The sequence below is a fragment of the Talpa europaea genome, assembly GCF_964194135.1.
Source record: "Talpa europaea genome assembly, chromosome: 3".
NCBI classification, from domain to species: Eukaryota; Metazoa; Chordata; class Mammalia; order Eulipotyphla; family Talpidae; genus Talpa; species Talpa europaea.
In genome coordinates, this window is record NC_140069.1 from 132,735,323 (window position 1) to 132,753,296 (window position 17,974).

General features: G+C 42.6%; 1 protein-coding gene across 3 annotated transcripts in view; it reads right to left on the reverse strand.

Annotated features, from left to right (window-relative positions):
- The window catches only part of GRM8 (glutamate metabotropic receptor 8), a gene marked incomplete at both ends in the record, with an annotated part of 709,974 nt that extends 692,916 nt beyond the window's left edge, over positions 1–17,058 (reverse strand). For all 3 annotated transcript variants that reach the window (XM_084229777.1, XM_084229778.1, XM_084229776.1), the window contains one exon: positions 16,549–17,058. In XM_084229777.1, coding sequence (XP_084085903.1) covers positions 16,549–17,058 — 510 coding nt within the window. The remainder of the gene's footprint in view (positions 1–16,548) is intronic.
- Positions 17,059–17,974: the final 916 nt, after the last annotated feature.

Consider the following 17,974-nt stretch of genomic DNA (forward strand, 5'->3'; position numbering starts at 1 on the left):
TCATATAGTGATGTGGTCAGCATTATTTATAGGTTTTATACTTGTTTTACTTAATCTTAAGCCTGTACCACTTTACTAGAATGAAATATTAATGCTATAAGTTTTAACATTATGAAATAACCAATGAAGTTAAATGCATTATCAGTGAATCAGTTTTATTTGCCTCATACCAATAAGGAAGCCCCACCCTTGAGGGTCTTCCTTGACCCTTGATTATATGGGAAGTGATCCTATCTGCATTGCCTCTGTTTCTCAAAGTGGTCACGAATCTTGGTAAGGTAAAAATCTGGAGAATTTACAATATTCTAAGTGTCAAGTACTTTGAGTGATTTGGAAATAGGGTATATATGGAAAATGGCAGAAATGATTAAAAATGAAATTTTTTAATAAGGCGTTAAAATAATATTTATTCATCAATCTTGGACCACTCCAGTATTTTAGATAACTGATTTGCTATCTAATTTTCTTTTAATAACATGCTACGCCTAATACTGATAGGTAGAGGCTGAAATTTAAGTGTAATTACAATCCAAAAATACAGGTTTTCATTTTAGTTCCTCATAATTCAGAGAAATATTTAAGGTAAATATAAGTCTGAAATTTTAAATACTAATTCTCACAGCACTTGCTTAAAGCTGTTCCATGTAGCAGGCACAGCCGAGGTGCCACCACACCCAGACCAGCTCGGGGGGGGGGTAACAGATGTGGCATTCAGAGAAGGAGGGGCCCTGGGATATTTTATTTTTGTTAGAGAAGGAAGCTGTGGGAAAAATATTCTCCACTTAATCTATTTTATTTTCAGCAAGGTGTTACCTGTAAATATTAACTTATACATGCACAAAACTCACTAGGTATTTTAGCTGCATGAATATCAATGAAATAAAGTAATCCAAACTAAAAAATGGAATTTCCTGTATCTTCTTTCCTCAGGGAAAGGAGGAAAAAAACCCAAGGATTTAAAATTCCATCCCTGTGGTTTCAAAGGCAACCAAAATATCTCACATTGAGCTCCCATTGAAATTTCTACCAGGGTTGAAATTTTAAGTACTGAAGCATTAAAAATAAAAATAATCATTTCTGCCATTTTCCATATATACCCTATTTCCAAATCACTCAAAGTACTTGACACTTAGAATATTGTAAATTCTCCAGATTTTTACCTTACCAAGATTCGTGACCACTTTGAGAAACAGAGGCAATGCAGATAGGATCACTTCCCATATAATCAAGGGTCAAGGAAGACCCTCAAGGGTGGGGCTTCCTTATTGGTATGAGGCAAATAAAACTGATTCACTGATAATGCATTTAACTTCATTGGTTATTTCATAATGTTAAAACTTATAGCATTAATATTTCATTCTAGTAAAGTGGTACAGGCTTAAGATTAAGTAAAACAAGTATAAAACCTAACATTTAAGTTCATTGGTAGCTCTGCTTAATGACAACGGTATAAGCAGTCGAACAGACATGTAGCAAATCCCAAAAAAAGTATTGTATTTTAAATTACCTGGACTGGGCCTCCCTGGTGGCACAAGGGGTTAAGACGAAATCTGTGAAGCTAACCACCAGCCAGTGCAGCACGAGTTCGATCCCCAGCTAGGGAGCTACCCACATGGCACAGCAGACCTCTCCTGACTCGCCCACTGCTCCCCTCAGCAGTGCGTTTCCATCAATCTGCCTGTTCTGTTCCCCACTCTATCTCTGGTGAATCCTCTCACCCTCCCGCAATTCTGGCTTGTACCCCAGCTCTTGTATGCATAAAAATAAAATAAATCTTTAAAAAAATAAAAATAAAAATAATAAATTACCTGGACTTCCAAAATGCAAAGGATGGAGGTTATGGGGTAGGATTGCTCTTGGGTCCCTTGGCTTCTTCCTTGAATCCCACAAAGTTCACCTCCTCCATCTATTCCTACCCCTGCCAGATTGAGGGCTCAGGACTCTACCCTCTGGAAACTATGTATACACTTGGATTTTGACTCAGACCCTGAATTTTGTATTCAGTGGGTACTGGGGAAGTAGCCTTCCAATCTTCTTCATTTTGATTTCTCCTAGGGGACTCTTTTTAAGATTTATTTATTTATGCATATAAGAACTGGGGTACAGGCCAGAGATGTGGGGGAGGGTGAGAGGATTCACCAGAGACAGAGTGGGGAACAGAATAGGCAGGCTGACTGAAATACACTGCTGAGGGGAGCAGTGGGCAAGTCAGAAGAGGTCTGCTGTGCCATGTGGGTAGCTCCCTGGCCAGGGAACGAACAAGTGCTGCAGTGGCTGCAGATAGCTTCATAGTGCTGCGTCTCAACCCTTTGGGGCACCGTGGAGGCCCTCTCCTAGGAAACTCTTAAAGTGATCCTTTGAAGGTTTGTCACAGCAGAGAGATACTGTGAGAAAGAAATGAGCGTTCCACCTGATTCTATCTTTACATATCATGTGAAGACATCAGGTCAGAGAACATGACCAGGCATAAGGTCAAAGGTTCATGGATTTCCCCACCCTAGGAGAGCCTTCCTCCCCTCCCTGCCTCTATGGCTACCTGTCCCTCTAGGTCCAGCTGACCCCACATGAAATCTGACTGACAAGTGCAGCTTCCTCAGGTGAAGTCAGCCTTTCTTCTCAACCTTGGCACCACACAATGACCTTTATTACATGGTTTTATTTTTTTTCCTTGTTATTTCACATGAGTGAGTGATTTCTCCCCAAGTAGATTCTAAGCAATGGGAAAGCTGACAAAATTTTACTTGTTTTCTTAGTTATTCCCATAGAGTATCAAATAGTATGTGAATACCTACAGGAGGGTGAATAAATACCTGCTGGGGGATTGAATATTACCTGCTTTACCTTACTAAGTTAAACGGGGAGAGTAACTGGGTAATGTGCTAGCATTTTTTCTATTCGACTTCTCCTGGTGAAAAAAGATTTAGCATGTACTGAGTTTAAAAAACTAGACTAAGAACTATTCAGCATTGTCTGACAGCATTTCAAGGTTCTACCTTGTACAAGTCCTTCCTAGACAGACCACAAAATTTTGCATTGTAAAAAAACATAAGTTGTCTTTCCCTTTACCATTTAAGTAAATTATCCATGTTTGATGAAAATGAAAACCTGTCAGGACATAAATGACATGTGTTTTACCTAAACTATTCACATTTTAAATCGGTGAAGTAAGATAGGTCATAGTATGAGTCAAAACTCAATATAGGGCCTCCCAGGTGATGCAGCAGGTAGAGCACAGCACTGTGAAGCTGTCCGCAGCCTCTGCAGCACGGGTTCAATTCCCGGCCAGCCAGGGAGATTCCCACATGGTGTGGCAGACCTCTCCTGTCTCGCCCAGTGCTCCCCTCAGCAGTGTATTGCGGTCCGTCTGCCTGTTCTGCTCCCCACTCTGTCTCTAGTGAATCCTCTCACCTTCCCGCACCTCTGGCCTATACCCCAGCTATTGTATAAATAAAAAATAAATCTTTAAAAAAAATTCTATACATTTAATTCTATTTTTCTGGTTGTCCAAAAATGAACATGACTTCTAGAGAAAATACCTCTGAAATCTTTAAGTGCTTACATTTCTGAGAGAAGGTGATAGGTTAAAAAAATATATATATTGGGCCTCCCCGGTGGCGCAGCGGTTGAGCGCTGGGTTGCGAAGCTGCCCGCGGCCTCTGCAGTGCCGGTTCGATCCCCGGCTGCTCCCCGGCCACCAGAGGAGGGTCCCACATGGCGCGCAGACCTCTCCTGCCGCCCGCTGCTCCCCTCAGCAGTGTACTTCGGTCCTTCTGCCTGCTCTGCTCCCCGCTCTGGCTCTGGTGAATTCTCTCACCCCCCTGCGCTTCTGACTGTACCCAGTGCTTGTATAAATAAATAAAAATAAATCTTTAAAAAAAAAAATATATATATATATATATATATATATATATATATATCTTCCCTCGACGGAAGGGTAGTTAGTGTTCTTTGCCCAGAGTGAGCTTATGGTTTCATCTATCTTAGGTCAAGCTACCAAACAAATCAAAGAATGGAATTCCAGTCCAAAGGACAAGCTAAACAAAAGCCTCAGGGTTAGCCAGTGCTTAGTCACAACACTATTTTTATCTCTTATGCCATCAAACCTGGGGTACTGTGTCAAAATCTAGGGGAGCCAGAATGGGCTATTTTTTTCAAAATTGAATCCTGCTAGCACTTTTGTTTATGTGTTAGAACGTGCTAGAACATTAAAATTAAGCATAGCTGGGTCACCCCATCCTTCCCTTGGTTTTTCTGGTCATTTTATTAAACTGACTCTTAATACCTAACACATGGATTTGGGAACTGGCATGTGGGTTTGGTCCCAATACCATGTTTGGTTTTCAGGCAAAATATCAAAGGATAGTATTGCTCCATGCCACAGTTTATTTGGACCTACCAATTGTATTGTTTCTTGAATATTGACCATACCTTTAAGGCTAACCTGCCATTGTTCAAATCAAAAAAGAATGTGATATATACACACAATGGAATACTACTCAGCTATAAAAAAGATAAACTTGCCATTTGCAACAACATAGATGGTAGCAGAGGGGATTATGCAAAGTGAAATAAGTCAGAAAGAGAAAAACAAAAGACCAGATGGTATCACTTATATGTGGAATATAGAGAAATGAAACAAAAGGTCAGATAAGGTCAAACCAACCACAAACCAGAGAAATCTGACTACAGAATCAAAACAACAGGAGTGGGAGGGTGTAGGGTAAAGAAAATATCAGGCTTTTCTGCCCTTCCGCCATCAGGATAGATGATGGATCCTTGTCCTGAATGCATGCCTGATGGCGGGCACCTGGAATAGGGTGTGGGCATAGGTAGATGGGATTCAGCTGAGCTGAGACTGTGCTTTTTAAGGGCGGCGTCACGGGGGGATGCCAGCAGCAGCAGCACCAGTAGCAGCAGTAGCAGCAGTAGCAGTAGCAGCAGAAGCCGAAAGAGAAGCCGAGAAGCAGCAGAACGAACGCCAGAGAGCCCAGATAGAGTGAAGACTTGGTGGGGGCTGGGAGGCCTACCAGCCTCTCAGGCCCCCAGCCAGCACCCCTCCCTGCCATATGCCTGGTGAACCCCAAATAAAAAACCTGCAAAAAAACTGAGGACTCTGACTCCTCCTTTATCCGGTCTGCATGGGATCAGAAAACCTGCACTGTGTCCTGTCCGCCCCTTACAGAGGGGAAAGGAAAAGAACAAAGTGGGGGGCCTCCCTGGTGATGCAGGTAGTTGAGAGCAGTGCTGTGAGGCTGTCCGCAGCCTCTGCAGGGTGGGTTCAATCCTGGCCGCCGGGGGAGATACACCCATGGTGTGGCAGACCTTTCCTGTCTCGCCCACTGCTCCCCTCAGCAGTGTATTTCAGTCAGTCTGCCTGTTCTTCTCCCCCACTCTGTCTCTGGTGAATCCTCTCACCCCCCGCACATTTGGCCTGTACCCCAGCTCTTGTATAAATAAAATGATTATTAAAAAAAAAAAAAAAGAACCAAGTGGGGAGGGAGTACCACGGACTAGGGCAGAGGGCTATGGGTGTCTTGGTGGTGGGTGTGATACAGTAACACCACATGAAGGGGATGATCCTATAACACTGAATCATATATAACGTTGTAAACCATGTTACCTCAATTTAAAAAAAATTAAAAATAAATATAAAATATCCTACTGACCATCGCTACCAGTATCTTCCTCCTAATTATCATCATCATAACAAGCAGTTATGGTGCTTGCTATGTGCTGGGGCTCTTGCTTAGAACTCTGTGCCACTTTATCTTATTTATCGTCACCAAAAACATCATGAAGGAGGTACCATTATCACCTACTTTTTACAGACAAAAAAATCTAGAATTTAGAGAGATTAACTAGTCTGCTTAAGGTAACACATTACATATTAATTTTAACCCAGGCAGTCTGATTAAAGAGTCTGACCTATTTCATAATTTATATTCATCTATTTTATTCAAAAAAGCATCAGCACCACTAGATAAGTACATTACAACAATCTATAATTTAAAGATAGTTCATGATGATAAATATCTATAAGCCACAAATATCTGTACAACAAATCTGCACAAATATGGTATGCCATTTGTTTTATAAACAATATAAGCACCAACCTTCTCCAAACTGGGATGATAAATGACTTTGAGAACTCTAATATATAGAATCACCGCGATGTTAATACTCAAGACTTTTTTTCCCCATAGATTAAAAGTATAAGAAACAGTACTAACACTAATCCAAACTAGAGGCCACACTCAGTCAATGTGACAGAAAGCAGGGTGAGATCCTGGGCAAGAATGTGTCAGCACCTCACATCCCAAAGGAGCCCATGTAGCACTTTGGGGGGCTCAACAAGAGATACATGAGTTCTCCAAAGCAGGGACCACCCACCACATCTGGAGCTGTTATACTAAGCAACTTGCCCCCTCCCCAAGAGCAGAGGGAGCCTGAGAGTCTTGGAAGGAGACTAATGGTCAATATTGAGAACACGTGCCTATTTGCTTACTGGGCATAATGGAGTAAAGCAGCAAAGATGGGCCACATTCTGGAAAAGACAAAGGCTGCTCTGGATAGCACCTAGATCCCTTCCACCCTGTCAGCTTAGTGCTAGTTATATAGCTAAACCCATAAAGAATGCATGTCCATTTTTATGTTACTGAGAGTGCTAGAGATAGGGAAAGTGCCTAATTACAGGTAAAAGAGATGCATCTGTCTTTTGCCAGTGTGTTATATCAATTAAATGGGTAAATAGGTCTTTTACCCCCACCATGGAGAAAGAAGGGTCTCTTGTGACCCTCTATTGATTAAGACTGCTGTGGTATGTTATTTGCAATCTCATTGCATAATGGAAATCAGGAGATAGCTGTCATGGTTTCTGAAGACAAATTGCTGACGGCTGAGACAAATCATAGCCTCTTTCATCTTACTTCAGTTCATGTGCATTTTATAGCCCAAGTTTCTCAAATCAGTTCTCTCTGTTGTCACAGGGAGAGAAATTGAGTAAAAGTGGTCATCTGAGAGACCCTGCTTGAAGAATCCTGTTGAAGTGACCATTATGCTAATCTTCACTCCTGAGAGATGCATTATTTAATAAGGAATACAACTTGCAAAAGGGCACACAATTAAAAATAGATCCATACAGCGGCTGCTCTGATGGTGACCAATAGGACAGAAACCCAGCCAAGCAGGAGACAAAAGAAACAAAGTTGTCGCCAGACAGAACCTTGTTAAATCTCATTGTTGTTTTGTGCACTTTGACTTGCTGTCAGCCAGCCAGTGATTGGTATGGTGCAGTGGTTCTCAAAGTGTGGTCTGTGGAACTATTAGAAATGCAAAGTCTCAGACCCCCACTCAGCCTCAAGAGACTCAGAAACCTTGAAGGTGGGTCAGACAGACTCTCTGGGTGATTTGATGCTAAAGTTTCCGAAATACTGGATCTGGGCCTGGGACAGTGCTCAGCCTTGATATTTTAAGTTTTCTTCAAAAGGTATAAGCTTTGGTTGCAAAATGCTATCCTCAGAAGAAAAAAAAAGTTCTCTAGCACATTAATAACAGAACAATATTTCAATCTTTAGGGTGAATGAGTAGAAAATAGTACAGTCCTTTCCTTACACAAATCTATTTTTTTTTTTTGTTTTAAGTAAATCCTGAGTTGCTCTACAAAAGTTTTCAGACAACTACCACGATTAAAATAGAATGGCCACATACCATTTTCTTGGAAAAACTCCTCCCTGCTTTCAAAATCACCTATTTATTTAAAACACCCAAAAAATAAGCAATAATCACTAAGTAAATTCTAAGATTCTTCAGTATTCACTGTAGGATTTCAGACCTTTTGAGGTAAGGGGAAAGAAAAGTAAGATTTCATTTAAATTTGCCAAGTTTAACATCTGTTCCAGTCTGGCTCGGCTACTACAGGGGACAAGCCATGGCCAGCAATATGAGTCCCCCTTACAGCAAGGGGTTTTGGGTAATTCATCAATTCAGCCCCTTTATTGGGCCAAGAAGGGGCTCTCTGATACCAAAAATCACTCCAGAGCTGACAGTGTTTGAATGAGGCTCCAGCATTTTTTTAACTGTTTTTCAAATGATAAATGACCTTAAGAAGTCAAAAGGAGGTCACCTACTAGAAAGAGATTTGTTAAATAAACCAAGGTCTAATCATGACATTAAAAGCCTAGCAGCAGCTGCATTTTAGAAAATTAAACTTTTTTTAAGTTCTGGGCCAATATCAGAATCATACATCAATCATTTTAAATATACCAAAACCAGGATTCCATCAATTTCACTGGTCTTAAATAGGGCTTGGGAGTCCACATTTCTTTAAAATGCTATCCAGGTAATATAGCCAGGGTTGAGAATTATGGAGACAGAGTTCTATTAACCAACATGGAACTCTCTCCCAGGTATATCATTACATGAAAAAGAAACTCTTAAGACATGTATCTATTAATAAGATTGTGTATATGCATAATTAACAATAGATGTGTGGGGCCTCCCCGGTGGCGCAGCGGTTGAGCTCTGGGTTGCGAAGCTGCCCGCAGCCTCTGCGGTGCCGTTTCGATCCCCGGCTGCTCCCCGGCCACCAGAGGAGGGTCCCACATAGCGCGCAGACCTCTCCTGCCGCCCGCTACTCCCCTCAGCAGTATACTTTGGTCCTTCTGCCTGCTCTGCTCTGGCTCTGGTGAATTCTCTCACCCTCCCGCACTTCTGACTGTACCCAGAGCTTGTATCAATCAATCAATCAATCAAAAAAAAAATCTTAAAAAAAAAAAAAATAGATGTGTGTTTGGATATGGTCTCTATTTTATACTGTTTACTTATTCATGGCTTAAACTTTTCAAAACGAGCATGTGCACATGTCTTTTACTTATTTAATTTTTAATTTAAAAAATCTGTTTAAAGAAAATGTGAAATTGTAGGAAAAGGAGGAAGCACATGAAAATAGTAACTCCCAAAATATACCATGTCTCCTTTTTTCTCCTCTTCTCCCTCCTTCTGTTCCTTTTTCTCAAAGAATTTAAAAGTAAAATAAACAAAATCCCATTCCTGTCCTATCTACCCAACACCAACACTTGGGATTGAGGTAAGGGACGGAGGAGAGAGATATGGTTCAGTCACTCAGTCATGTATTTGTACTCAGCAAACTTTTTGGGTTCCTGGAGAGACCCATGCTAGTGGATAGCAGCAAACAAGATCTACATGCCCTCATGGATCCCATCCTCCCTTGTGGAGCTCTGATATATGGAACTGACAAGTACAATTTAGTTAAGGGAAGTGAGAAGAGACTCCCCAAGTAGAGGTTGGGGAGGACCTCATCCTAGGAGTAACAGTAGCCATGAAAGAGCATTAAGAAGGGGAATGACTTTCCAAGTCTGCATTTCTGAGATCTCTCTCAGGTTGTGAGTCTAAGTGCCAGTGACCATGGCATATCCTCTCTCCCCCAACATCCCCCCTAAGGCCACGGTGAGAGTACCCTCATCTCTCATCTGCGGTGAGTGGGCTCCTTACAAAGTTAAATGAGAGCTTGCTACTGTAACAAAGGATTGCTAAGTCTGTCTTTCCATTTTCCACTCCTTAGTTGCCATCAAATAAGATTTAACATGAAATGTTACCTCCTGCTGAGTTTATTGATTGGACTCATTTACCTGTCCTTCTAACTAGATGAGCCAGAAAATGGCAGATTTACCTCTGCAGAGTTTACAGTTAATAAAGTCCACTGTATGCAATAAATAACGTGTAAAATGCCTGGCTTTATGGCAGTTGTTCTACAATTAGTAGAGTCTCTTGGAAGAAAATATATCTTGGCACACAAGGCAGAATTAGTAAAGAATTCCAGGTAACGAGAGCCTTCACTGTACTTCATTTGCTTAACAGGAAGATCAATTTTAGCCATTTATAACCAGGACATTTCCACATAGAGAGAAGTTATCCTGCCCAATCACCAGCGGATTTCTAGTTGAAGGTCTCATTTGATTGCTTTGTGAAATATACACTACGGACTGCTTAACTCCTTTCCTTCAAGACCTGAAAATTAACTTTCCAGATAAAGTTAACTAGCAAAAGGGAGGAGAGAGAGAAATTATATTAACGTTGACCTTTAATACCCAAGCATCTGTGTGGACATTAATATGAGTTACCCTCCAACACCCATGCTCTATTTTTATCGTAGAATATTCAATTTTTTTCCTCAAAGTAAGCCACGTGATTAGTGTTTTGAGGAACAAATTTAATTTAAAGGAGAGAAGTGGCAATATTTTAGAAAAAAGAAAAAATACAAGCTCTTTATAAAACATTCACAAATTCCTCAAAATTGCTTTATAAAACAAATTTAAATGAAGAGCTTCCCAGTCATGATTTCCAAAAGGGCCCTTCATTCCATTAATTCTTTTCAAACTCTGCACTCTCTGAGAGCTGGGCCCCTCTGTAACAGGGTGGTCCCCAGGAAAGGGGGAGGTTCCAGGTTTTCTGCCCCACCCAAAAGGAGGGTGGAGCTGAGCAGGGAGAGAAGAAGCTGCAGAGGAGACTGAGGAAGGAAGGAAGCAGGATGAGAGCCTGAAGGAGACCTGGAGGAGGCACATGGAGCCGAGAGATACGTGAAGAAACTGTGCTGCCTTTTGGTCATGGACTGGGTGACACAGATGTGGGTGAGACTCATGGGGAGGTGACAGTGGCAGGCTTTGTCTTGATTTTGATTCTCTCTTTTCCTCCCAGACTTGTCTGATTGTTTCTGACCTTTTTCTGTGGGTCCCCACTGGAAGATGCTTTAGACTTGTGGCAGGATTTGGGGCCTTGCTCTGGGCCAATCCCGTTTGGGTGGACTTTTACCCATGAGAGGACGAGTAACTTTGGGTACTCGATTTAGAAACTATGTTCTTCGCCTTTCCTGTATTATTTCCTAATTGTATGAAGGTTCCTTCCCATTAAAGTCTCACATGTTTTGTGTTGATGAGGCGGATGGCAGAACCCATTTAGGCCAGGCAGGTTTATGGGGTCTGGGGTGCCCCTCTCCCTGCCCTGTAACACCTCTTCTCATTGGTCTCCACAATGTAGGAGGCCCTGAAGTGGCATTTTCAGCTTTGTGTCAATGGAGTAGTGCTGGGTTCATTGTTCTGCAGTAACACGTCACATTGTCCTAATTGATATTGCTATTATCTAAAATTATTAAATTGCTGTAGGGATTAACAATCGCCCGGGTGACCACGCTGTCCTGTGTTAATTCAAGTGTGGGTTTTTTTTTTTTTTTAAATGTATCTATTTATACATACAAGAACTGGGGTACAGGCCAGAGGTACAGGGGGTGAGAGGATTCCCCTGAGACAGAGCAGGGAACAGAACAGGCAGACTAACTGAAATACACTGCTCAGGGGAGCAGCTGGAGGAGACAGGAAAGGTCTGCTGCACGCTGTAGGTCAAGCTCCCTGGCCAGAGACCAAACTCATGCTGCAGTGGCTGCGAAGAGCTTCATATTGCTGTCACTTAACCCCTTGTGCCACCAGGGAAGCACCTACCTCAAGTGTGTTTCAAGGCACATAGTGCTTCTTAAAAGTTCACATCATTCAAGTCGTGCTCTGTGGCTCTCAAACTTGTTTTCACTCCCAATAAGCCGAATTTGATTGGTAAAAATGGTTCCAGGGGGCACGTTGGGAGCCACAGGCTCATCACTAGGGCTCATCACTTAGGTCTTTGAAAAGCCTCTGAGGCAGTTTTCATAAGCCAACCTACACCCCTGGGGCTTGAGGAGAGCAGGAAAACCCCACCCAAGAGGGGGTTGAGAGTTACTCTTTGAGTCAAGCACCCAACATCCTCCAGGTAAAGGCCTCAGGGCCTGTTTGGCCCCAGGTGCTATCCAGCTCCATCCTGTCCAACTCTCTGAAAGATTGATGCAGGAGGCCAGAATGCAAAAGCCCACCAGGAAGCCCACCTGGGGGCAGGAATTCAGAAACCTGCCTAGAAAATTCAGACAACGAACCCCTCCACGCCCTAGAATCTTTTCCCCGCCTCTGCAAACAGTCTCCCACCTGACCTCTCCTCACTCTATAAAAGCCTGCCTACTCCTGGCAACATGCGCAGTTTCACTGACCCCCACCTTGGGTCCGTGAATCCAGCCCGGGGCACAATAAATATCCCCCCCTTCGAAAAATTTAGCCTGGCTCTCCTTTTCTTTACCACGCCAAACCTTTCACTCTCCTCTGAAATCAGAGGAGCCAATTTGTTCATCTGAATCTGTATTTCTATTTGTTTCAACAGAAACAACAATCTGATGACTCCCCTCCCCACTAGGAATGGGCAGGACTCATCAGGGGTACTACAGGGCAGAGCAGGGGCCTGGATGAGGATTAGTCTCTGAAGGGCTCAGGTTCAATGACCCCCTGCACTGATCTTGAATCCCCTTTACAAAGACAAATCATTTCTTCCCACCATTAGTGAGACTGTCGAAAATACAAGTCTCCTTTGGCTTAAAAGAAACTATCTGTAGGACCTCCCTGATGGTGCAGGCAGTTGAGCGCTGCACTGTGAAGCTGTCCGCAGCCTCTGCAGTGTGGGTTCAATCCTGGCCGACCAGGGAGAAACCCACATGGCAAGCAGACCCCTCCTCTCTCGCCTGCTGCTCCCCTCAACAGTGTATTTCTTCAGTCTGCCTGTTTTGTTCCCCACTCTGTCTCCAGTGAAGAGGTCACCCTCCTGCGCATCTGGCCTAGACTCCGCTTCTTGTATAAAAATAAATAAATCTTAAAAAAAAAAAGAAAGAAAGAAACTATTTGCAGCCACTGCAGCACGAGTTTGCTCCCCAGCCAGGGAGGTGACCCACATGGTGCAGCAGACCTCTCCTGTCTCACCCGCTGCTCCCCTCAGCAGTGTATTTCAGTTGATCTTCCTATTCTGTTGCCCACTCTGTCTCTGGTGAATTCTTTCACCCCACACACCTCTGCCCTGTACCCCAGTTCTTGAATGCATAAATAAATGAATCTTTAAAAAAAAGTAAGAAACACATTAATATGCATAAGACACATAGCTCCTTTCCATGGACATAGGAACAAGAAAGGCTGCCATGGAGGGGCAGGCTGAAGAAAGAGGGAGTCGGGCGCGTGGAGGACTTGGTCTCCTTCACAACTAGCCAGGGAAGACAACACAGGGAGAGAAACATGGCTGATTTTAGCCCCATGTCTTATATATATAGCCCATGTCCTCTATACAATGTTAAACAGGCCCCAACTATATTCTAAACACCCCACTAATGTTTATTATTGAGCAAGACAGTATATAAATTCATTAAGACCTTGTTTACATCCCTTGTGGTCAAGGTTAATAGTTGTATGTTTTCAAACCAAGATGCTCTACCTTCTAAAAGCCCATCAATCCAGGCATAATTGGCCAAATACTCCTATCTGGGCATTTGTTTAGATGTCATAGGGCTTTTGCTCAACTGGAGGGGGCCAAGCTCCATAAAACTGTCCTAAATGTTCACCTTTATTCAAGTCACAGCACTTGGTTTAATCAAATTATTACTTTTCAAAGAGGAACTGTAAACTAATCCCCAATGCATTAATTTGTCAATCATTGCTTTGATAACTATTCTAATATTCATGCCAATCCTAGCAGATGTGTTTAAACAGAATACATTCACACATAAAGTAAGCCATTTTCTATTCCAAGAGTGACCATCTTCATTTCATAATTATTATCAGTGTGGAGTGCTAGCTGGAGACCTCACATAAATCATCAAAGCAAATTAAAATAGCACAACGAGAAATTGTTATTATCAAATTCACATTCACATTGTTCCAGGCTCAGTTGGAAGATGGGCTGAGCACCTATATCCTCTCATTTACTTTTGAAAAACACACATTTTTCAAGCCTCAGTAATTTGGTTAATTACCTATAAGTGTAGCTGCTTCCAATTGTTAAATGCTCACCCTGGGCCAGCACAGTGGTCTTAGCTATGGCATCCACCATAATCAATTCCCACTTCTGGCTCCGAGCCCCCCACTCCCTGTGTTCTGGTCTAGGATGGTGAAAGCAGCCCCTTTGTGGGCTCATAAATAGGCCTGGAGCACTGCACTCCACCCAAAGGGTCACTGATAAATTTCCCACCTGTTTAAATAAGGTCCCTCCAGAATTACTCAAGAAGGTAAGGAGAAAAATGGTCAGTGAGGAAATATCAGAGCAGAGAGAAGCCAGGTCCAGCCTGCATAGAAAATAACCCACCTGTTGCTCAACTGTCCCAGGCCAGGCAGGTTCATTGTTGATTTGGGCAAATGAAAAGAGAATTTTGGAGGCTTCAGTATCTTTGACAGGTCTTTCATGCTGGATCACGGGACCAGACTCACAGGCAGACCAGCAGGCAGGGAGGCAGCAACTGAGCCCTCTAGCCCCTGAGAATCTCCCCTTTTAGCCCTCACTTCTTGGCCCATGTGTCTGCTGTTCCAGGCACAAATACCCCTTGCTCAAGCTCCCAAGCACCCTCCACAACAACAGGTAATCATATGTGGGCAACGAAACCTGGGAGGAAAGCAAAGCCACGGCCAGAGGCCAGTGAGGAAAAAAAAAGCCTGACTTACTCCATATTCCCTATTTCACCCTTCAAGTGCCTGGAAGTTCCCTTTGGGACCTAAGGAAGAAAGGGACATGGCCAGGTACCAGTGGAACTCTTCAAGGGCCTCTTCCCAATAAATCCATCCAACATTCTGGCACAATGTTACTATTCCCAGTGTGTAGATAGCTGATTTGGAGGTAAAATGAACCAAGCTTTGAGAACTTCAAATAAACACTATCCCCTGCATCCCACTCAGCAAAGCCTGAAACTAGCATATGGAGAGGAGATGGGATTCACAGGAACTACAAGGGGATTGATGGCAGCCCGAATTAGCATATAAAAGACAGGGTGCACCTGGATTGAGAAGAGCCGGAAGGGTTTCCTCTTCTCTAAAAATGGGTATTGTTGAACCATGGTTGTTGAATAAAAAAAAAAAAAAATCAGGGAAAAAGATGCTTTGGAGTAGAAGGGGAGGGAAATAAAGTCAGAAAAAAGAGTTGAGAAAGTGGCCAGAGCTGGACATCACCTGCGAGCAGGAAACACCAGCTGGCTAGAAAGTGAGATTGATGGGAGAAATCCTAGATCCCAGGATGGGGAGCCCTGGAGAATCCAGGCAGGAGGTCAGCTAGCCCAAGAGAAATTATCAGCAGCTTTCTAGTCTCCCTGAAAGGTTTCCTGAGATGGAGAAATAGAGCAACACTGGCTGCCTCATTTAATCTTGTGTCCTCATGGCCAAGAGGCTCTCCATAATGCCCTGCTCAAATGTCCCTGGCATTCCCTGAGCCCATTTGTGCCTCCTCAGTGCTCCTTAGATGGAAAGCTTCTGCCCAGCAGCGCGCTCACTTAAGAAAATGCCGTCAATCTGCAAACAGTCAGTACGCTGTCTCTAAGCATGCTCTCCTTTAAAGCAAGGGAATTCAGAGAAGCCAGACAGCCACCTTGGGAGGGGAGGGGTGTGTGGAGGAGGAGATGTTACAGAGAGGATTCCAGAATGAGAAAGAAGTAAACCAAGCTAGAGGTCCCCTTGCAAATCTTCCAGAAGCCTTTGATTCAACTCCTTTCATCCTTTTTTATGAAGTAAGTTTTTCATCACTTTGTTCATTTTTGTCACCATATCTGTCATCTGTCCAACTTCTCCATATCCTTTGAATATTTTTAAATCTAATATGCATGGGAACAATCTCTCACAGTATTGAAGTCTCATCAATTCAGAATAAGTTGGAAAAGTTATATCCTACTGAGTAAGAAATCTCAGTGAAAAGTATTTTCAAGGGAAAAAAGCATGTCTGTTACAAGACTACATCATGGATATTAATAATATATCATGAGCAAGTTAACAAAAGACTGAGTTACAATAACATTTGTATGCCACTTCCTACTTCTCACAGTATTGCTACATGCATTATTTTATTTTGCCTATTTTATTCAATATGTAATTTATAGCTAATAGATCATCAAGTCTAAGTCAAAATTACCCTGCTAAATTTGAACTTTTAACTCAATAAGGATTATATATAATTGCTCCCAGTCTGTATCAGACAGTCTGAATTAATGAGGTTCTGCTCTGTTGTAGCTGTGATAAACCTGACAATTTTATGGCCATCTTTTATCCCAGAGTGTCACTCCCATCTATGCATTAGTAATAAATACTGTTTCTTCACACAGGAACTTTTGTCATAACAGAGCATCCCACTTTAAGGAAGTTTCACCACGTAAATTATCTTATAACTCAAATACCATTGAACTGCTTTATATGATAAACATGCTGGCTTTGATTTAAAAAGAGCCTCAAAAAAAGGACACCGGCAGCTGTTGTGGAGTCACTGAAATTTGTTCAGGGAGGGAAAAATGAGCCACAATTAGTCCAACTCATCATAGAGAAAGGAATTAAATCAGCCCGAGTGAAAACATGGTCACAGAATCCTCCACCTGAGGACCCGAGTAGCCCTGAGTTTGGAGTCAAAACAAGATTTCTTACTCACGATGGTCAGAAAGACCAGGCCTGTACCTACCTTAAAAAGTCTTAAAATGTTAGCAACCATGATGGACACAGAGCTTGCTGCAGCACCTATGACGCCAGAAATCTTGTCCGGTTTGGTGAAAATGGGCGGGTCGCCGTTTGCACACTTCACGTCAGAAGCGTCTTTCTCTATCAGAGCCTGCACGAACGTCAGCGACTGCTCCAAAGCATAGGTGTCCCTGGAGCAAGTGTCGAGGATCCGGACACCCAGAGTGATGTTAGTGAGGAGATCAGGGTCCTTATTAATCTGGTCGATGGCATAAAGCATGGCCTCCAGTCTGTGGATACCCTTTTCCTTCTTCAGGTCCCCACAAGGCACCCCTCTCTCTCCCTTTGCATGCACAGGGAAGAGACCCCCCAAAATGATGTCCCCATCCATTCTTATGGAATGGGCATACTCCTGGCTGTGAGTTCTTTGCATCATTGTGAGGATCCAGTAGAACTTGGCCGTCAGGAGGAAGAAACAAGGGCAAGAAGCTGATCGCTTGCCCTCGCATACCATTTTCTCCAGGGATGGTGTTGCAATCCAAGACCCAAAGTTTATTCTTGCTGAAGAAGGAGGAGGACCACCTGAGGCTGCACCTTCTGGAGGCTACCATCAGGGCCCATGGAGAAAGGCTCTGTGGGTTTCAGCAAGTTATCTTGATTTGAATGTCACAGTGAATTTCCATCAGACCCCTAAGGTTCAATTCTATTTCCATACAAAGTCAACAAGCCTGGAATGGTGCAAAAATTTGAATAACAATTGAGGTTCTAAGGTTGGGATGAGGTCAACAATTCAGGTCCTGGAAGTCATCCCTGTGGCAGAATTGTTCCTGGGGGTAGGGGGAGAGAAAAAAGGGTTCAGTTCAATGAATCTCCATTTTTCACACGTTTAAGCCCTGTTTATACCAACCTCTTTTTTTCTTTAATTTCCCCTATTCAGTAAGAAACGTATTCTTTTTGTTCCCCAACGATTCTGAACACCTGGCTGTGCTACATCTAAACAGGGAGATGGATGACAATTTTAGAGCAAAGGAAGCAGGAAAATATCAAAAACTAGGTTGATTCTCCCAAGTCAAAAGGTATTTTTATTTACCATTTTATTTCAACAAGTCCTATTTCCGTGCCAGTAAAAATCCTATGATTGATGGCATTATTTCCTGCCAAATCTGTTTTTACTTTGCGCAACTGTCTGAATTTAGCGTTTAAATGTTGTCCACAAAATCATAATGAAAGATTATCTTCTGTGATGTATTTAACAAGCCAGTTGTCTGTTAATAACATTTTTTGGTGCCTCAGATTTCCCAGTGGGAAAGTGGTTATTTGATAATAAAAAAAAATGAATGAATGAATGAATGAATGAATGAAATCTACCAAAATGTTTAAGTTTTATAGCTTGTAAAAAGATTTACTATAAGGGCCTCCCCTGGTGGTGC